Consider the following 21,530-nt stretch of genomic DNA (forward strand, 5'->3'; position numbering starts at 1 on the left):
TAGTCGCAGTTTATTTTTTATTTTATTTCCCTTGCCTCAGGAGACATATCTTGAAAAATGTTGCTACAGCCAATGTCAGAGACATTACTGCCTGTGTTCTCTTCAAGGATTTTCATGGTTTCAGGTTTCACATTTAGGTCTTTATTCCACTTTGAGTTTATTTTTGTGTAAGGTGTAGGAAAGCGGTCCAGTTGCGTTCTTTTGTATGTTGCTGTCCAATTTTCCCGACACCGTTTGTTGAAGAGACTGTCTTTTCCCCATTGGATATTCATCTCTCCTTTGTTGAAGGTTAATTGCCCAAATAATTGTGGGTTTATTTCTGGGTTTTCTGTTCTATTCCACTTACCTTTATGTCTATTTTTATGCCAGAACCATACTGTTTTAATCATTACTGCATTATAGTGTAACTTGAAATCTGGAGTTGTGATGCCTCCAGCTTTATTTTTTCAAGATTACTTTGGCTATTTGAGGTCTTCTGTGATTCCGTACAAGTTCTAGGATTGTTTGTTCAAGTTCTGTGAAAAATACTCTTGGTGTTATGATAGGGATTGTGTTAAATGTGTAGATTGCTTTGGGTCGTGTAGACATTTTAACAGTATTTGTTCTTCCAGTCCATGAGCATGGAATATCTATTTGTGTTGTCTTGAATTTCTTTCACCAGTGGTTTATAGTTTAGAGTATGGGTCTTTCACCTCCTTGGTTAAGTTTATTCCTAGGTATCTTATTGTTTTCAGTGCAGTTGTAAACAGGATTCTTTTCTTAATTTCACTTTCTGCTGCTTCATTATTAGTGTATGGGAATGGAACAGATTTCTGTACATTGATTTTTGTGACTTTACTGAATTCATTTATAGTTCTAATAGTTTTTTGGTGGTCTTTAGGGTTTTCCATATATAGTGTCATGTCATCTGCAAATAATGAGAGTTTTACTTCTTCCTTACCAATTTGGATGCCTTTTTTTCTGTTTTGTTGTCTGAATGCTATGGCTAGGACTTCCAGTACTATGTTGAATAAAAGTGGTGAGAATGGACATGCTTTGTCTTGTTCCTGACCTTAGGGAAAAGCTCTCAGTTTTTTCCCCATTGAGTGTGATGTTGGCTGTGGGTTTTTCATATAGGACCTTTATTGTGTTGAGATATGTTCCCTTCGGGCCAGTTTTTATCATGAATGGATGTTGTACTTTGTTGAACGTTTTTTCTGCACCTATTGAAATGATCATATGGTTTTTATCCTTTTTCTTATTGATCTGATGTGTCATGTTGATTGTTTTGCGAATATTGAACCACCATTGTATGTCAAGAATAAATCCCACTTGGGGCACCTGGGTGGCACAGCGGTTAAGCGTCTGCCTCCGGCTCAGGGCGTGATCCCGGCGTTCTGGGATCGAGCCCCACATCAGGCTCCTCGGCTGGGAGCCTGCTTCTTCCTCTCCCACTCCCCCTGCTTGTGTTCCCTCTCTTGCTGGCTGTCTCTCTCTGTCAAATAAATAAATAAATAAAATCTTTAAAAAAAAAAAAAAGAATAAATCCCACTTGATCAAGGCGAATGATTTTTTTAAATGTATTGTTGGATTGGTTGGCTACTTATTATGTGGTTTTGAAATTATCTGATTGAGGGTAGAAACATCTGTCTGTCCCCAGGACGTGGCCAGAACCTGGTACACTGTAGATGCTTGGTAAATGGTTGTGAGCTCAAAGCACATGGTTGGTAGAAAATATCTTTGAGTTCTGTTTGGACTTTGTTGCGTTTAATGGATGGATTTGGTTTTGCATTGACCATGATAGGATCAGACAGTACTGCTGTTTGGTAGGAGGGTGTCAGTCAACTTTCTTGTCCAGAGGTCTTGACCTGTTTTTTGAGAGAATTTTCTTTTTAGTGAATTGATATTCTTTCCAGGGGTTAATGCTTTTATGAATAAATGCTTTAGATATTTCTTAATCAAAGTTGATCGTACTCTGGGATCTTGACTAGATTATTTTATATTTAATACATGACAATAACGTCTGTATCATAGACAAAACTGATACTGGTATGAAGGATTCTGCATTGCATTCAAATGGATAAGTTGAGATTTAAGCTGAAGAAAAGTTTTTAGGTGGTTGGTTTTTTTTTTTTTTAAGAAAAAACTTTATAAATAAAAAGTTATTTAAAAAAATAAGTTTAAGAAAACTATTCACAACAAACAACCATATTTGAGAGACTTTGAGAGAACACCTACACTTCTGAGCGTGAGTGGGCTATGCCTGTTTGATGTGCACCATTGATGGAGTCCTGAATCATTTGGACCTGTCAGTGCAGGAATTTTTTGCCTTTGTGTATTTATTTGCACTAAGGAAGGAACTTTTTAAATTTTTTCTAAGAACTTTTCCCCAATAGTAACATCTTCCATAAGTTCAATGCATTATTGCCTCATTTATTATTGTAGGGGAGTGGAAGTAGGGATGGGGGTGGCAGACATTGGAGAGAGGGCTGCTGTGGTCCGAGCGCATAGAGACCCTACAACGAGGGCAGTCCTCTCTGAAGGCAAAGTGGGAATCAGTTACTCTTGGGGTTTTGTGCTCTGAACACCTGGCTGCAACTTAGTATTTTTCTTTTTAAGTTTTCTATCCAGATGACCGGCCAAGGTATTTAATGCCTAGCCTTAAATCTGAAGGGAAATAATAAAATTAAGCTCTAGTCACAGTATACATGGTGAGTAGTTTAGTAGTGTTGTCTGCGATCTCTTCTTACAGGGTTTTTTCTACTTTGAGTCCTGTGGTCTAGAACAGTGGCGTTCAGTACGAAAATAGTGCAGGGACATCTGGGTGGTTCAGTCAGTTAAGCATCTGGCTCTTGATTTCAGCCCACGTCATGAACTCAGGGCTGTGGGATCAAGCCCCGCATTGGGCTCCATGCACGGCAGGAGTCCGCTTGGGATTCTCTCTTTCCCTCTGCCCATCTCCCTGTTCTCTGGCTTGCTCTCTCTCAAATAAATAAATAAAATAATTTTTTTTAAAGATTTTATTTACCTGAGAGAGAGAGAGAGCACAAACGGGGAGAAGGGGAGGGAGAAGAAGACTCCTTGCTGAGCAGGGAGCCCTACACAGGGCTCAATCCCAGGACCCTGAGATCATGACCTGGGCCAAAGGCAGATGCTTAACCAACTGAGCCACCCAGGTGCCCCTAAATAAAATAAATCTAAAAAATAAAAAAACGAATATAGCGCAAGCCACATGTATAACTTTAAGTTTCGTAGTAGCTATGTTCAAATGGAAAGAAACTGGTAAAATTAACATTTTAGCCCCATATATCTAAAATTATTTATTTCAACATGTAAAAGCTTAAATTATTAATGAGCTATTATAAATTTATTATTTCAACACATAGACAGTGTCAGTTATTAATGACCTATTCTTTTCAAGCTAAATCTTAATAATCCAGTCTGTTTTGCAGTCATTTCAACAAGCCACATCTCAAGTGTTCAGTAGCCAGATGCGCCCAGAAGCTGCTTTTTTTCTTCATATTTTATTCATTTGAGAGAGGGAAAGTGAGCAAGCAAGAGAGAGAGCACTCGCAGAGGGAGAGGGAGAAGCAGGCTCCCCGCTGAGCTGGGAGCCTGGTGCAGGGCTCAGTCCTAGGACCCCCTCGAGCCTCGGGATCACGACCTGAGCCGAAGGCAGAGGCCTAACCAGCTGAGCCACCCAGGCGCCCCAGTAGCTGCTCTTACTGGAAATGCAGCTCCGGAGGAAATTGCCCAGCACGTAGTCCAACGTGTAGTGTCTCTGCCTATCATCGACAACCCCTCCCCACCAGTGCTTTGTACTTATGTCTGACAAGGAAAATAACATCCACAACCTGCTTTGTTTTCCTCTTTCTCTCTCCTTACCTCAGTTATTTCTGTAAAAGAAAAAAACGGGTGACTTTTCATGTGTTTGATTTGGAGATTCCATCCGCCCAGTTGGCTGTATGATACTTTGAGGGTTAGAGTTGCCATAGGACGAACAAAACAAACCTGCTTAAGGGGCTAGGGCTCCCTCCCTGATAGTTTTAGTTGTGGACAAGACCTTACGAAAATTGGCCTGGGAAAGGAGAGAGGCGGAAGAGGAAGAGGTGAGACAGCAGTGGAGGAGTCTCAGGAAGGGAGCAGCATGTCTTTGCCGAGGAAAGCCACATTTTTCTTTTTTCTTTTCTTTTTTTTTTTAAAAAGATTTTATTTATTTATTCAACGTAGATAGAGACAGCCAGCGAGAGAGGGAACACAAGCAGGGGGAGTGGGAGAGGGAGCAGGCTCATAGTGGAAGAGCCTGACGTGGGGCTCGATCCCATAATGCCGGGGCCACGCCCCGAGCCGAAGGCAGATGCCCAACCGCTGTGCCACCCAGGCGCCCCCCAAATTTTTCTAACAGATGGTTTCACTGGGAAAAGAAGAGAGAGCCTCTGGGATATGGCGTAGAGGCTTGATTTATAATACAGTTGGATTTCATCACAGGATTTTTTTTTTTTTTCAGTCGTCTTGAATAGAAGAAAATCAGACACAGACTCGGTCTGTTTAGAGCCCTCCTAGAAAATGGATCTCAGACAGGGTCTGCTGCTTGCTAGCGTCTTGGCACTGTTTCTACGTGCTGCTTATTCTTGCCTCGTTTCAGATTAGGCTTGCCTGGAAGTTTCTTTCTCTTCCTCCTCTGTGCTTACCCTGAAGTCATAGAATTAAAATCCACATAGGTTTCTGAGACCGAGCAGGAATAAAGTTACCCCTCGACAGCATGCCAGTGCTTCCCGGAAGTCTGGGTGAAAGCATGTGCCATTTCTGTGTAGTCTGGAAAGCGAAGAGACGTCTGCTACCTGAAGTGGAGAGAGCGTTGTGGTCATTAATGCTCCCTGAAGAATCCCACATGGAGTGCAAGCAGAGAATCGAGTCAGATCAAATCAGACCAGCGACTTTGTTTCACATGGCATATAGAATACAGGGTTGACACAGTAGTGGCCTTTGCCGGCTCAGGATAAAGTGCGAGTGCTAGACTAGTTTAGTTCAGTCCCTTCTGGAACCTCCCAGTCAAGGAGAGGGCTTCTGGGTATAATGTAAACAAAAAAAGAGGAGCTCTTATGATCAGAGCCACAGGAAGACAGAAGACCAGTTGCAGGCTTTTAACACCGTGCTTTTCTGATGTTTCAGGAGTGGGTTAGAACAAGATGACATGAGAATTTTATACAAATACCTCACCACGTCTCTGTTTCCAAGGCATATCGAACCTGAGGTATGGCCGGGCACTGGTCTCCCTCCCTCCCGCCTCCCGCCTCTGTCCCTCTCTATGCGTATGTATGTTGTATGTATACATGCGCATACACACCCGGGCTGGGGGGCAGGGGGGCTGGGGGCGGGGGAGGAGGGCGGAGTAACTCGGTAATCGGTGGGGCAGCTCCGATCTATATAATACATCACTATATTTTACATCGTTCTATTTTACATGGATATTTATGTGGCTGTGTATCCCTTAGCACAGGAAATCATGTATGTCAGCCCTTCTTTGTTTTGTTACGTTCAAATACATAGCAATCTGTTTTTAAGAGGAGCAGTTCATTGAGTAGCAGAGAAACGGGTTTCAGGTAGGGTTCTGGAAACTTGAAAACACCTGGGATCTTTGACAGAAGAAAGGTGAATCCTGCGGTCTTGTCACCTACAAACATGACGTGTCATTCAGTAGGTGTTCTGTTGGCCGTCTGGCTTCTCCAGTGTGATCCTACTTTCCCAGTTTTCTGCAGAGACCTCTAAGTAATACTGCAGCCTTCCCCCTAAAGTGTCCTTTTGCAGCTCTCATTAGGTTGGAGATGAAAAATATTCATAGCCCCCAAATCATTTTGGCTGAGATGCATACACGTGCTCACTCGCTCCCTCCTCTCCCTCCATTTAAGGCTGTGACTTCAAACAACAGGAAAAATCTCTTTGATAAGAAATTAAAAGTAAGGTTTTGAGAAGGACCAGGTCCTGCACTTAGGTCCTCTCTAGGCAGTTTGAGTACCGTGGCTTATGTTTCTCAAGTACGTACCGTGTCCCAGACACTGTCCTGAGTGCCCAGCAAACCTGCATTATCTCCTGGCATCCTGAAACCATCCTGAGTGGGACACCTTATCCCCCCCCTTACAGATGGGATACTCAGGCTAGGGGGCGTAAATGACATACCCGGGGTCACCTAGCCGGGAAGTGGCAGGGCCAGGACTTGATCTCAGGATCTGCCTGATGCTGGAGCACCTGCTTACGTCCACACCCCAGGAGGCTTTTCCATGTGTGATGGTGCAGCTGCCCCAACAGAAAACCCGAAGAGCCGGGCTCATAACATAGGGGGAGCCGCAGTATTCAACACGGCAACGTGGTGTGGATGCGTGAGGCCTTTTTTCTCAGTACAGACTGCCTACGTGAGAGTCAGATATCCATTTTTGGATTTAGAATGTTTTTCAGTCTTTGTGTGTGTGTGTGTGTGTGTGTGTGTGTGTGTGAAATTTTATGTAGACTAAAATGTCAGAATTTTGTAGAAGAATGAAGTTTCAGCTAGCATGACTATTGGATATGGATTTTTTTTTCCTTTTCCTGTGTGTATTGAAATAGTACATCTTCGGCAAAGAGTGTTAGGAGTGTGCTACAAATAACCCATGAGGAGGCGTGATGTCCTGGCTGAAGGCTTTGATGTCACACAGGCATGGGGTTGACGCCTGGCCCTGCGCTTAGGAGCCGCGTGCACTGGGGAACTTCTACTAGCTTGAGTTTCCACAACCAGAAAATAGGAAGAGTGTGCTGCCTCTAGGGGTCCTATGAGGTGGTCGTTGCCTAGCATACATTAACCGCATGGGAAATTTCGGTTATTGCTAAAAAAGGAACTAAATCAGCGTATGGAGTTCAGGGTATGATGAAGTGATGATTGTTCTGGTTCGTATCAATGCATTCTTTACGCACCTCTTGTAATCCCCCCTCCCTCTTATTGGTGGGAGGAATATGAGTAAATGATACAGAAAAAATGGCATGGAGCCCACTAGTCGGTATGAATGCGGTTTTCAAAGCTTCAAAAGGAGAAAATCTAATAAGTCATTTCTCATTGTTGAATTTGTTTACAGTTGGCGGGAAGGGATTCTCCAGTAAGGGCGGAGATGCCAGGAAATCTTCAACATTACGGAAGGTAGAACTTCTGTTCTTTGATATGCGGTATTGGATTTTATTATTTTTTGGTAAAGGTAAAATCATCAACACTGAATTGCCTTCGTGCTATTTGTTGGCAGTCATCAGCAAAGGAAATGCTGTTGTTTCCAGTGAATTAAAACTTTATCATACTCTGATTTGGCGTTTTCCAAGTAGTGTCTAGCTTCCCAAAAGGAAAATGAATATATATTAAGTGGGAACATATTCTGTCTTATATATTTCTGTTTATCATTTACCTAATTGAGTCATTTCTGTGCTTACTTTTCAGATTTCTAACTGGACCCTTGAACCTTAATGATCCAGAGGCAAAATGCAGATTCCCCAAAATTTTTGTAAATACAGATGACACTTACGAAGCACTGCATTTAATTGTTTATAAGGTAATCACTGTTTTTCCCTCCAGCATTACAGATTAACACGAAAGTAAATCTTGCATGTGTACACGAGTGTGTGTGCCTACACACCTCTTACATATGTCACAGAACAGGTGTTGTAGGTTCTAATTACTGTAAAACCCAAAATGGGTGCCCCGCTGGGACAGTGGTTTATTTCCAGCTTCTTTTCAAAAGTGCTTTTCTTGTTAGTGAAAGAATCACTGTCTGACACTGTCTGAGGCTGTGACTCAGAGGCATTTGAAGTCCTGTGTGCTCACACATCAGAGGCCAGCAAAGGTGGTGTTGCCTCGTCGTTAGATGCCTTCCGATGTGGGCTGGCCACACTTCAGTGAATCTGCTTTCAGGGATTGGAAAGCACGGACTTGCTGGTTCTATAACGGCAGTCCAGTTACAACTCAGATACGTTAGGCTGGTTTTTCTAAAGGTGGTTTTTGATTCAAGAAAGAAAGCCAAGCATGTGTGTTTATCTTCTTCGCCACCTGAGAGTATAATTATGTTTTGATTTGTAAAGGCCAAGGAATGGTGGCGTGAGAGCACAGGGCGGAGGTGAACATCAGAGCGCGAGGGATCCGTCTCTCTTTGGAGGGCAGGAAGGGGGTATAAGTGGGGTGCCAATGGATGAAGTCTGGCCAAGGACGTGAGTGGAGGGGGTACACTAAGGCAAGAGCCTGCTTGCCCCACAGAAGCCCAGAGAAGCTCCCGGTTTGGAGACAGCACCTAAGGAGTCGGGAGTGAGAAGTGAGCTTGGAAGGAAGGGGAGTGAGTGAGGTGTTGTGTATAAACCGGCCAGCCACCCCTTCTCCCATTGTTACGTACACACAGGCAGCCGAGCACCTATCCCCGGGTGGAAGTCAAAGGTCCTTTTTTTTTTTTTTCCTGGGATCATGGCCTGAGCCTCCCAGGCGCCCCTCAAGAGTCCTTTTAAAGAAAAACAATCTGTGGAGCCCTAGAGCGGCTAGTGTGGGTGGGTGTGAGCACCTGAGAACAAGTGGTGATTGTGGGCGCCCGTGTGACTGCTGCCCTCGTCCCGCACCGGAGCAGAGCCTCCCTCCCTGGTCAGCCGCGCACTCCCTCATCCTTTAGTGTGCTTGGAAAAACAAAACTGTAGATCTTGAAAGAAACAAAAATCACTCTGGGAACAGAGAGAACTTTTAAAAATTGGCATCTGCAGAGATTAGAGAAATGTATCTATAAAACCGAAACAGGAGGACATGAAAGAGTCAGGGTTAGAGTAAACTTAGGTTAATTGAAAACATAATTCTTAAAGTTATTGGGGCAGGATATACATAGCATAAAATTTGCCGTTTTAACAATTTTAAGTGTACAGTGACATTAAGTACATTCAGTGTTGTACAAACATCACCACTGTTTCCAAAACTCGTCTTCACCCCAAATTCTGTACCCATTAAACAATAACCCTTCAGTTCATGTCCACTGAAAGTATAATTTTTGACATGAGAACTTCATTAGATGGGTTAACGATAAGTTGCCCTGCCTTGAATAGAAGATAAAATGACAAGAGATGAAAATATGGAGAAAAACATTGAACACTACATCAAAAGCTAATGATGTACTATATGTTGGTTCATTGAATTTAAATTAAAAAAAATTTTTTTTAATTTTTAAATAAAAATAAAATGAAATACGGAGAAGAGATGGAAGAGAGGGATTTCCACATCTGATTCGTAGAAAATTGGTGGAGAGGAGATTAGTCAAGTGTATTATGAGGACATGTTTAGCTGAAGAGGAACACATTTCCCAGATTGAAAGGGCCCACTGAGTGTCTCACACAGCAAATCAAAAGATCCACTCCAGCCCACAGTGGGCAGTTTCAGAAATATAAAGATAAGATTCCAGAAGCTTCCAGAAGGAAAATCAGGTCACCTGTAAATAAAACCAGCATTAGCAGCATTTCCTATGGGCAGCAGATATTAGGTGATAAGGGAAGGAAGACTTTCAAAGTTCCGAGCGAGTGATTTTCAGTGTAGAATTCTTTGCCAAGCCAAACAATTCCATCACAGGTAAGATCAAAGAAAGGCGTGTTAATGGTGAAAAGTTTCAGAAAGGTTACCCCCTGCATCCGTTCTTCTGGTTTGCCTGGGGTTGTATGTCAGAATCAGTGAGGAAACCAAGAACGAGAATCCCTTGGAATCCCCAACATGGCCCTGATGCATGAGAAGAGTAAGAGGGGGCTTGAGGTGATAGGGCTGTGAGTCTGTGATGAGGTTAGCATCTCAGGGACTTGCGCAGTGGAACAGAGGAAGGGGGCTGTGTTCTGGGCTCGGGCTTCTGAGCAAAAAGATGCTAGCTTCATAAAACAGTACGCCTGCGAGATTTGACGAGATGTTGGCTGTGCTAAGGAATGGCGCAGGAGGAGAGGATTCCAGGGGGATTCAGACACGCGTCTGAAAATGAACCATAACTGGGGTAAGGAAAAGCCCACTTCTCTAGCAAGTTAAAATCGTTCTCCTCTGAATGACACGGGGTAATGACTTGGAACCCTAGTGGAAGAAATATCCTGGTACACTGTTGTTTATTGGGTTTCCATTTTTAGAGTCAATCAATAGATAGAATTTTAAATGGGATGATGGCATCACAGTTATTTTAAAATGTAATCTTTTTTTTCAAAACAGCTTTATTGAGATGTAATTCACATACCGTATAATTAGCCCATTTAATGTATTCAGTTCCGTGGATTCTCGCTGCAAAGTGCAGGAGTCCCCAAGACCACCCTTGCACCTGACACACACTGCTAGCTCAGGGGCCCCCAGGCCACCGTCAGGCCCAGGAGTTCACCAGAGTCGCTAGCAGGACTCAGAGAAGCCGGCAGCCTCCCAGTTGCAGTTTATTACAGCAGGGGAGTGCAGGTGAAAGATGGCCCAGGGAAGAGGTGCACGGGGCAGGATCCGGGGCAGGACCCGGGAGTCACCAGGCCCGAGTTTCCAGTTGTCCCCTCCTGGTGGAACTGCGCAGACAGCATGGGGCTTGTCTCTCCCAGCAGGGACGTGTGACGAGTCTTACCATCCAGGGAAGCTCTCTAGAGGCTTGACATCCAGAGTTTTTACTGGGCGTTGGCCGTGCAGACGCAGCTGACCGCTGGCGTCCCTGGCCTTAGTCTCCAGCTCTCTAGAGCTCTGCTGATGCCGCGCGGGCTCAGGGCCGGAAGGGATGTGTGCCTGTGGTTTTTCTCTCCTTTTGAAGTCGTGGTCTGGTTTTGGTATCAGGCTACTACCGGCCTCAGGCCGAGTTGGGAAGTGTTTCCTCATCTGTTTTTTTGGAAGAGTCTGTGAAGGATTGCTGTTAATTCTTTGAATAATTGGTCACAGCGAAGCCATCTACATCTGGGCTTTTCTTTGTTGGAAACTTTCACATTATGAAAAGAGTCTCCGGCCTTGTTCTAGGTCATTGCCTGTTTCTTCTCTAGTCGGTTTCAGTTGTTTGTGTCTTCCTGGGAATTTGTTCTGCTTGTTACTCTGTTTGTTCGTATATAACTTTCCATAGTATTAATAGCCTTAAAATCTTTCTTCCCCCATAAATCAGTGGTGGTGTCTCCTCTTTAATCCCTCATTTTAGTGATTCGTGTCTCCTTTTTTAACTCGTCTAGACGGTCTAGCTAAAGGTTTTTCAGTTTTGCTCATCTTTCCGGAGAAGCAACTTCTGGTGTTGTTTTTTTGTGGGGTTTTTTTGTATTGTTTTTCTGTTCTCTGTTTCACTTATTTCTGCTCTGATCTTCATTATATTCTTCCTTCTCTTGCTTTAGATTTAGTTTGCTCTTTTTTCCAAGGTCTGATGGAAATTTAAGTTCTTGATTTGAGATCTTGTTTTTTAATATATGTGCTGACGGCTCTGAAGTAAAGACTGATGGTGTTAATACTCAGAGTTGGTGGATGTTCTTAAAGAAACATTCCTTCATTTGCTGTCTGCCCTTCGGGCAGTTTCCCTCCAGAAATTTATTTTTTATAATTCTTTTCAATTACGGTGTTTGAGGAGTCTGTGGAGTTCGTCATGCCGCCATTTTGAACCGAGTTCTGGTGCCGTGTAGATACCTGCTGATCTGGGTCTGGAGTAACTGACGCGGCCTCTGAGATGAGCATGTAGGTGGGGGAGGTGGGGGGGGTAGGGCTGTGTGTCAGCGGGTAGTCCCTGGGGAAGTGATGGTCTGCAGGGTTCATTATGCCATTCTGTGTGCTTTTCTGTGTATTGGAAATTCTTCAAGTTTTTAAACAAGGACTTGAAAGACACATTTAAAAAAATCAGCCTGTTAGGAGTCACTCATGCAGATGCCTGCAGGAACCCTGCAGACCCACGCGGATGGAGCTTCAGTGCAGTGTGGAGTCGCAAGGCGGCCAGAGGCCACTCACGTCCACTAGGTGGCAGAGCTGGTGGTCTCAGATGTCCTGGTATCTCAGGAGAGGCTGGAAGTTGGAATCTTCGTAGGAAACTCATTGGCATCTAAGTCAAAATTACACCAAAAGAAACACATACCGGATGGCGCTCGCCTGTGAGCCCCGGTGTTGCAGCCTGTTTAAAAGCAGGTGATAATTAGGATCCACTTACAGAAGAGTGCAGGTGTGCTTGAGTGTGACCGTGTGAAAACAGCTACAGCTGCTGGAGGTCGAGAGGGGGATGTGGGGAGAGGTGCAGAGACAGAGGGTGAGTGTGCTCGTGGAACAAGCAGCAGTCCGGGAGCTTGTGCCTGCGACTGTGGCGTGAGCAATGGGCCCTTTGGAGCTGTAAGGGGACCGGTGGGGAAGCTGGAGTGGCTCTAAGCAGCGGGGAGGAAGAGAGGGGCCGAGGAGGGGTCGTTCCTGTCGTGACGTGAGTAGGGATTCCGTGTGACATCTGAAGGCCACAGCGGTAGAGCCATGGTATCTACAACTGCTAAAGTGACTGCCTGTAGGAACGGGCCTCAGGAGGAGCTCGGTGGCTTTTTCTCCTACGGTCGTATGTTCTGCGTGCCTGTTTCACGTCTGTGCTGTGTATGCAGTAAACAGTGATACATCTAAACATGTCTGGTTATTTGATTGATGGTCTTGGTTGCTGTAGCCAGTGTCACAGTTGCAATAGTCACTATCATGAAAAGGGAGACAAGGGGACATTAATCTGCTGGGGGCTTTTTAACTGTGTTCATGGAAATTTTCAAACATACACAAAAATAGAGACTAGAATAATTAATCCCCAGGTGCCCATCATACAGCTTAATTTAGTTAACATGCTAATCTTTCATCTGTTTTCCGGGCGTGTGTTTTTTGCTGGAGCATGTTAGATCATGTCGTTTCACTCATAAGTGCTTCAATTTGCATCTCTAATAAGGGCATCTGTTTCCACCTAACTGCTGTGTTATTAGCACACCTGGCAAAATAAACACTATTTCTTTAATGTTCTCTGCTCTCCAGTCCATATCCACATGTCTCCAGTTGACTAAAAAATATCTTGACCAAGTGATTCAAGTCAAAATTCAAACAGGGCCACTGCATTGGGTCGTCAGATTTCTTTTTTTGTGCCATTTTGTAATCTTTGGTTTGTTTTCTCTTCCCAGGCCATGAGTGCAGCTGTGTGCTTTATGATTGATGGTAGGTACACACCTGTATCTGACTTCAGCCCGCGTAGATAAGCCTTTTCTTTTTACGCTTTGCTGTGTTCTATCCCTAAACAGTAAACTTGTCATAGAGGCTCTATTAAGCATGGCTCCCCTCTGTGATCTCTGCCAGCGAACTAGCTCTTTCTCATTAAGTCCTGGCCTGCCTGCTTCCTAGCAGTAGGCCCTGGGCACCTTTCTGTGCCTCCCTGCCTGTAAAATGATAACAAGAGTACCTGTTTCAAAGGGGGCTTGAGGTGCTAAATGGGGTCGTGTTTGTAAAGCACCAGAGGGCATCTGGCCCCCGAGTGCTGTGTGGCGTGCATTAAATATTTGACCTTATTCGGTCTACTGGGGGTAGCCAGCCAATTTACCACCCCACGGGGTGTGCTTAAATTGATATTCACAGTTGAGATAGGTTTTTGACTCTTTTACACCTTAAGTATAGCTAACTTTGACTCTTCTGTTTCTCTTTGGGATGGGAGGGAGAGCCATTTAATTGCTTTATTTTCCTGATCAGTAGAGTTTTCTTTGGAATACTGTAATTAAGACCATTAGATGAATACTGAGCTTTTCAACACAAAGAGTTCTAAAACTTACTGGTATTTTTTAAATTACTCGTTAGCCTCTGTACAGCCCACGTTGGATTTTTGCCGAAGACTGGACAGCATTGTTGGGCCCCAGCTCACAGTGCTGGCATCTGACATTTGTGAGCAGTTTAACATCAACAAAAGAATGTCTGGGTTTGTACTTTGCTTCGTGTTTACTTTCTAGCATTTAACTGGTTTGGGAAGAAGAAGGGTAGTTTTTACTTAAGAAAATGGATGGTAATATCATTTGTGTTTTCTAAAGAGTCCAGAGAACAAACATGCAGTTCAGTCCGGTCCGAAAAGCTCCCTGGGAACCTATTCCTGAGCTTTTCTGCTCCGCGATGATGGCAGGGGCTGGGTCTTCTGTGAATACCTTCCCTCAGCAATCCCCTGCCTGTGGCGTAAATGAATGGGGTCGGGTGTGCTAGCTGTGCGCGTGGGCCGGAGCTCGCGAGTACCACCTCACATCCCACTTGACCAGCCCAGACTGTAAAATTCACACTGGCAGTGGTAATCAGCAGGGTTTTGCCTTGTGTAGACAGAAAAGTACTTTGCCTCTTGTGCATACGTGTTTGGGGTGAAGTTAGCTGTGCTGTAGGCCGTGAGGGCGTTGGGCCAGAGTCTGGTGCTTTGAAGGACTCTAGCTCGAGTAGTGTAACGGGAGACTCAGGTTAAACTCATTTTGGTTCCAAGAACACTGGGAAGTCATTGAACCTCTTTCTACTGTCTTCTCAATGTGAAGTCATATGCTATAAAGATTAAGCGAGCACGTGGGAAGTACTTTGAGAAACAGAAGCCCTCTTTATATGGACTTTCTGCGTGTTTGAGAAGTTACTACCGTGTATGACTTTATGTGTAACCGGTGTTCATAGTGATTCCATGCTATGCGTATATGGTCTTCCAGAAGGAGGTCACACACAGGGTCCAGGTGATAGTACGTGTAGGTTTTGTATCTGCACGTGGATTGTTAATTGTCAACAGCTCGCTTCGCATTAGAAAAGATAAGGCCAAGAAATGAATATGCCTGACCACTTTCCATCTTGAGGTTTAATTTTTTTTAATTCAGTTTAACTAACATACAGTGTAGTATTAGTTTCAGAGGTAGAATATAGTGATTCATCAGTTGCATGTAATGCCCAGTGCTCATTCCATCAAGTGCCCTCCTTACTGCCCATCCCTCAGTTACCCCATCCCCCCACCCCCCTCCCCTCCAGCAGCACTCAGTTTGTTTCCTAGAGTTAAGAGTCTCTCATGGTTTGTCTCTTGAGGTTTAATTTTTTCACCATGAAATTGTCAGGTTTTCTTTTCTGAACGAAGCATCAGTGAGTCAGATCTGTTTGGTAGCATGCAAAGGGTAGTTCCTGCTTTCCCAACCCCCCCCCCCATCCTCCCCACCCCGGGGAGATTGCAGGACATGTTAACCATTCTGCCCGTGCTTTTCGTGGATGTGATGGATTTTAATTAACTGACCAGCGAATATCTGGGGTGGTCTTGCTTGTCAGGGGCCTTCTATTCTGCAAAGGTCAGCTGTCCTTGGGATTGTCCAGAAGTCGTATCACATGTTCTCATTTTTAACTTTGGTTTTATTGTTTTTTTGTAACATACAAGTTTGGGACTTATATAGTCCATTTTGTTAGTCATTTCCTTTCGATTTCTACCTTCGGTGTCATACTTGCGGCTTTCTACCCTGATATCAAAAATATGCCATTTTTATCTCTGCTACTTTTATGGTTTTATCTTCCGTGTTTCAATCTTTAAATCACCTGGAATTTTCAAGGGCTAGAGGAAGGGCTGTAAGATTTTTTCCCCAAACCAATAATTTGAAGAAAGGCGGGGGCCGTGGACATTAATAATCGCATTTCATTAGAAAGCAGCTTTCTCTCCGATATTTTATTATGGAAATGTCCAAACATAGGAGGGTGGAAAAAATGACACTGTGAACACACACACAGCCCCCCACTTAGACTCTGCGGTTAACACTTTGCCATGTGGTCCAGCTCCGTCGATCGCAGGGGGACAGTGTTTGTTAACAGAACCTCTCTGTAGTATCAGGGGCCCCTGAAGGAGGGGCTCCTGGAAAACTTGGTGGTAGAACGCACAACTTAGGGCACAGCCCAAGAGCAGAGACTCCAGAGCCATAGTTATTTTTCTCTTTGTAAGTTGACCTTAGGGTTGCTCTCGATGCATCTGAGATTTTACAAGTAAGAGGCTCTGGCTCGCCAAGCCATGAGTATCAGCCAGCTAGAGGGAAATGCTCTTGAGTACAAAAGATAGTGTGCTTTTCTTCTGGAAGTCCTGAGCCAGATCTAACCAATTTACATGCCAGTCCTAGGAACTCCAAGACTCACATCCCGTCTCCTCCTGGCATTGCTGAGGGGTGACGGGTGCTGTATGAGGCAGCCAGACATCCCCGTCCTGACCCTAGGTTTAGTGTTGAATCCATATTTCTAAGCTGTAGTTCTTTTAATGTCCCTTAGAAAATTGATATCACCCTTTTAAAGAATGGCCTGAAGTAGGTTTGTTTGGTCTTTGGTTTCTATTACTTGTGTGACACCTCAATTTTTTTCTACTCAGGAACTTTGTAGTTCAGTTATTAAAAAAAAATTTTTTTTAAAGCAATTTATGTCCTTAATTTTAATTTTAATTTTTTTTTTAAAGATTACATTTATTTTATTGGAGCGAGAGAGCAAGCAGGAGCAGGGGGGAGAGGGAGAATTAGACTCCCCGCTGAGCAGGGAGCCCGATGTGGGGCTCAGTCCCAGGACCCTGAGATCATGACCTGAGCCGAAGGCAGATGCTTAACCGAGCCACCCAGGTCATGTTGTAAATCTGTAGCTTTTAAAAAATATATGGCATGAGCATCATTTTAAACCAATAAATAATGGATCTGCCTATTCTGTTTCATGGCTTCGCAGTACTTAGTTGGATAGGTGTGCTCTGTTTACTCAGTGCTCCGGTTGATGGGTAGTCTGGTTCTGGCCGTTAGCATCAGAACAGCTCGTATAAAACGATCGGGTGCGTACGTGTGGTCATCCTCTTAGGAGACGTCGCTGGCATGGAGTTCCGGGGCAAAGGGAATGCTCAGTGACAGCGGGTCGCCTCCCACAAGGGGCCACCAGCTCATTCTCTGTGCTGTGTCTTGACATCTAGGTGACACCGCGGTTGGCATTTCTGTCTCTTCCACGAACCGCCCGTGCATGTCCAACGGCTCTTCCCTCTGAAGTGCTTTGTATCTTTGCTTTTACATCAGTGCTCGTCAGTCAGACCACGTATTTTTTTGACTTTGGTTTTACTATTTTTGATAACATGTCTGGGATTTTTATGTAGTCCATTTCATTGAGCATTTCCTTTAGATTTCTGTTTTCACTGTCATACTTGCAGCTTTCCATCCCAATATCATTTTAAAAATGCCATTTTTATCTGGTACTTATATGGTTTTATCTTTGTCTCAATCTAATTCACCTGGAATTTGTAAGGGCTAGAGGAAGGGCTCTGATTTAAGACTTTTTCCCCCAAATCGGTAGTTTTCTGAATCTGAGACATTTCTTTCTGCTTCTTTTCACCTACTCCTACTCACTAGCCACTTTGAACGCTAAATTTGGAAAGGTGTGAGGAGGAGGAAGTACAGAGTTACCAGAAAAGGAGACTCCTTCCTGTGAGCAGTTGTTACAATCTTTTTTTATCAGTCATTTCGAATACATTTGGAAACCAGCCCGGTTGCTTGGGAGGTTGATGGTGCTAGGATTTCTGCTGAGGAGAGCGCCCATTGACGGAGGTGCACCCGGTGACGGAAATGCACCCGTTGACGGAACCATTGACGGCAGGTTGGTGACAGTGAGACCCAGGACGGGATGCCAGGCAGGAGGGAAGCGAGAAGGGATGCGTTGGCCCGGCTGGCGTCCAGAGGGGGTGCAGGGGGAGCAGGGGCGGGGAAGCCTTCCTTCCAGGCCAGAGTCCAGGAGCATATTCCAAGGGCTCTGCTGTGCCTAATGTCCTGATTAGCCTAGACATGCAAAGGAGCAAGAGCTGTACTGTGTAACTCCTAAATTAAGACGAGTTTTCCTTTCTTACAATATCCACATCGGTCAATTCAGAATCTTATTTTTTAGTTTGGTTTGTTAAGTGAAGAATAGCCGTCCTCGCCTAGAAACCATGTGTCTGGCAACCTGAGCCGTCTGGAAGGAGGCCCAGAACAAGTAAAGCCACCAGATGGTCTCGGTGCTCCCAGCCAGCCATTGACGTCCACAGGGAAACTCCACAAGCAGTCAAGCACCTGCTGAACAGCTGCTGGTTTCCTCCCTTGGTTCAAAGCCTTTCCTGGCATGCTCTTGGAGCTTGGATGGGTCTTCACATACCTGGTCTCTGGCAGCTCAGTAAAACTGATGCTGTTTACTCATGGGAAACCTCCCTGTGACTCTGCCAATCACAGACACTTGGGTTTTCTGCCGATTGTAGAAGAAAGAGGCAAAGGATGTGAAGAAAGGCTTGACGGAAAACAGAAAATACTCTCTAAAAAATTAGTGGACATATGAACTGAAAAAGTATAGAATACAACCATTTAAGACAGGCCCCACCTTTTCATGTTCTTTGAGGATATCGTTACTGTGCTATGAGATTTTAAGCCGAACTTTGTAACAGATCGTCAAGAAGAATTCTGTATTTCCCTGTGTTCAGTCTCTTTTATATTGACATAGTTAACTGTATTTAGCGTGTTCTTTTTTAAGAAGGCAAGAAATTTGCATTTCTGTGTTTAGGGGAAAAAATGCTTTGGTGTTTAAAAGGAGACTGTTTTCGCTCTTTGGAAAAGATACCAGGTGAATTTGGCTGCTACACCTTCAAAACGAGCACACCGTTTGTTAGATGTCATTTTTAATAGAACTAATAAGCCCGTAGGACGAACATCATCCTTGCTGTTTTTATCGTGAGCCAATCTCTCCTTTTTCTTTTAAGAGGACAAGTTAATAGTGAGAGAGCAAGTAGCAATTTTTCTGTTCCTGTTTTTATGTTATCCTTGCGTAAGGCGAAGTGGAAAGAGGCCACATTGGTCCCTGTCTTAACTACATAACATTTGCTAATGTAAATTTCCATCAGGGGTACAAAAGAAATAATTTAGATCTTCTTAGAAGAATATTTTACATATTCTGAATGAGGGAAAAAGGGAGGCCACAGAGAGTGTTTTGAGGTGAAACGGAACAGCCAGGACTGTAAGCCCGATTGCGGCTGGGTAGAAGTTTGTCTGCGGGGCCAATGAAATTCCCAACCCTTTCTAAATGTTTCTTACATGTTCCATCTTTCCAGACAGTGTTTCTTATAGTTATATTTGCTTTTCTTAGTTTTAGGGGCCTACTAAAGACATATTCTGGTTTTGTTAAGAATTCTCTTTTCATTTTCCTGGACACTAAGCCATCCACATTCTTTCTTTGCCTAGATGTAAAGTATTACAGTAGTAACCCACTTTTCCGGAGGTCGGCTTTCCGGCACCCCCAGCCCACCAGAACATGGCTGCTAACCCTGAAGTAAGCAGAGAAGCCTTCTGAGCCCCCCAGTGGCAGGGCTGCTCAGGCGGTCACCACACCCGAGTGTAACTGAAGTGAGGGTGCGGTGAGCAGGGAGGGCGGGAGGCCCCGGGAGCTGTGGCCTTGCCGTCGGAGCAGTTCCCTGAGGAGTCCACACCCTGACCTGGGAGGCCGTGTAGTTGCCTTATGCAGTCATTTCACGTAATAAAAGATGTTTTCCAATTAAAGTATTCATTATGCTTCAGCTGAAAAGCCTAATACGCCTTAGAACAGTCTCCCTCCAGGGCGATGAAAGCTTTGTTACAGGAGTAAGCTTCAGTTCTGTGGCGGATTACATACAGGGAGCGCATTCATTCCCCAGCACCGCGGGATAAAGGAGCCCTTACTCTCCTGAAATGGGTCAGCAGACAACTTCTGTCAAGGGCCGCATAATACGCATTTTAGATTTTGTGGGCTGTATATGTTGCAAATTCTAACTGTCGTTGAAGCGTGAAAGTGGCCACAGACCGTACGTGAACGTACGGGTGTGGCCGTGTGCCGCTAAAACTTTATTTAGAAAAGTGGCCACGTTTGGCCCCAGGGCCACTAATCGTTTGCTGACCCCTTTGCTAGAAGACAGGTGGCCTGTGTGTAGTTTGCATTTGTTTTTAAAAATTCAAAACGCAGAGAATAATCAAGTGATTGCCATTTCTAAAGCACTATTATTGAGAAAATCATCACAAAAATGGTTATAATACTGGTTTTTCAAAAAGATAAACTTCAGCTTTCTGGAAAATTCCATCATATTGAATACTTCATTGTTATCAAATAAGTTACTAGTGAACAAAGAGCCTATTACATCTTAACTGAGATTCTTGATTGAAAATACAAGGCCTTAGCCACATGGATTTAAGGTTTTAACAATATAGTGCTATTGTTTGGATAATTATTCTTTGAGAATGTTACCATTTTAATAACATGTTTTCACAGGTCTGAAAAAGAACCCCAGTTTAAGTTCATCTACTTCAACCATATGAATTTAGCCGAGAAAAGTACAATTCACATGAGGAAAACACCTAGCGTGTCGCTTACATCTGTGCATCCGGATTTAATGAAGATTCTGGGTGACATCAACAGCGATTTTACTAGGTAACTCTAACAGCTTCTCGACTTAGGCATCCCCTTTCTAAGGAGAGAAGAGGCACTGAAGGAATCCTCTTCAAAGCGGAGTGGCCCAGAGCCGCCTCAGAGGGCCCCCCTTCTGAGACCAGGAGGCCCCAAGGTCACTGGTCACTTGCGCGTGACTCCCCAGACTTTTCAAGTGACTGGTTTCCAGTTTCTGGTCTTAGAGTGTGTGTGTCTTTCACGTTCTAGCCCCCCCTATAACAGACTTGCGTTTTGGAACTTGTGTCTTGCAGAGTGGATGAGGACGAAGAGGTCATCGTGAAGGCAATGAGCGATTACTGGGTTGTCGGGAAGAAGTCTGACCAGCGGGAGCTGTATGTTATTCTGAATCAAAAAAACGCAAACCTGATTGAAGTCAATGGTAAATAGGCTTTGGTGCTTGAGCAGAACTTGAGTGCCGGCCGTTCGCTGTGCTGGGACACCTGCTAGAGCGCGAGTCACGCCTGTGGGGTGTTGAGCAGATGCCCGTTGCTTAAAGGAAACCATGATTCGATCCACTCTGTGTTCTTCGGTAGCACAGTTCCTTGCAAAAGGATGTGGAAAACTTCCCTGTGCCACAGGAAATGTGGCAGTGGCCGAAGGAGAATTTTCTATAATGCTAAAAGGGGAAAAAAAAGTCCCCTGTCTTTATTCGCTGTGTGTAAAAATGTCCCCTTTTATTCCCGGTGATAAAGAGACATCCCGAGGCAGAGCTGTCGGGTTCACTGGGCAGGTCAGAGCCCCCCTGCCCCCCAGTCTGCAGCTGAGCAGACTGATGGCGCGGGAGCTCCCCGCCCGCCCGCCTTCTGGCCCTTGTGGTCGGTCTGGTCCCGAGCGCACCGTGCTTCCAGCGATTGCCTCGGCCGATCCTGACAGCGGCTTGCGCCGGGGAGAGGGCTGTGTCCCCTTCACCGCATCGGGCTCCCTTGCTGCTCTGTTGGAGCAGGACAATTGGGGGAGTGCTGTGTACAGGACAAAAGTCAGGTGTGTGGTTTCATTTTCTGCACACACCTGCTAGGACACAGTACGTTTTTCTCTTACTAGTACTTGTAGCGAGAGCTGTGTGCATTAGACACAGCAGTGAGCGCGCCCGGTGCGGGGGAATTGGGTCATGATGGCGCCACCTCTGCGGAGCGTGCTTGAA

At 44.6% G+C, this 21,530-nt stretch overlaps 1 protein-coding gene across 2 annotated transcripts in view; it reads left to right on the top strand.

Annotated features, from left to right (window-relative positions):
• Positions 1 to 21,530, top strand: part of CCZ1 (CCZ1 homolog, vacuolar protein trafficking and biogenesis associated) — a 37,112-nt gene that overhangs the window by 6,926 nt on the left and 8,656 nt on the right. For both annotated transcript variants that reach the window (XR_008960510.1, XM_026516275.4), the window contains exons 8-14: positions 5,152 to 5,233; positions 7,083 to 7,144; positions 7,433 to 7,544; positions 13,099 to 13,132; positions 13,763 to 13,880; positions 20,213 to 20,371; positions 20,641 to 20,768. Coding sequence is in view for 1 of the 2 variants with exons in the window: in XM_026516275.4 (XP_026372060.1) it covers positions 5,152 to 5,233; positions 7,083 to 7,144; positions 7,433 to 7,544; positions 13,099 to 13,132; positions 13,763 to 13,880; positions 20,213 to 20,371; positions 20,641 to 20,768 (695 nt within the window). In the remaining variant the exon portion in view is untranslated. The remainder of the gene's footprint in view (positions 1 to 5,151; positions 5,234 to 7,082; positions 7,145 to 7,432; positions 7,545 to 13,098; positions 13,133 to 13,762; positions 13,881 to 20,212; positions 20,372 to 20,640; positions 20,769 to 21,530) is intronic.

Source organism: Ursus arctos, unplaced genomic scaffold (genome assembly GCF_023065955.2).
Source record: "Ursus arctos isolate Adak ecotype North America unplaced genomic scaffold, UrsArc2.0 scaffold_2, whole genome shotgun sequence".
In the NCBI taxonomy this organism is placed as follows: Eukaryota; Metazoa; Chordata; class Mammalia; order Carnivora; family Ursidae; genus Ursus; species Ursus arctos.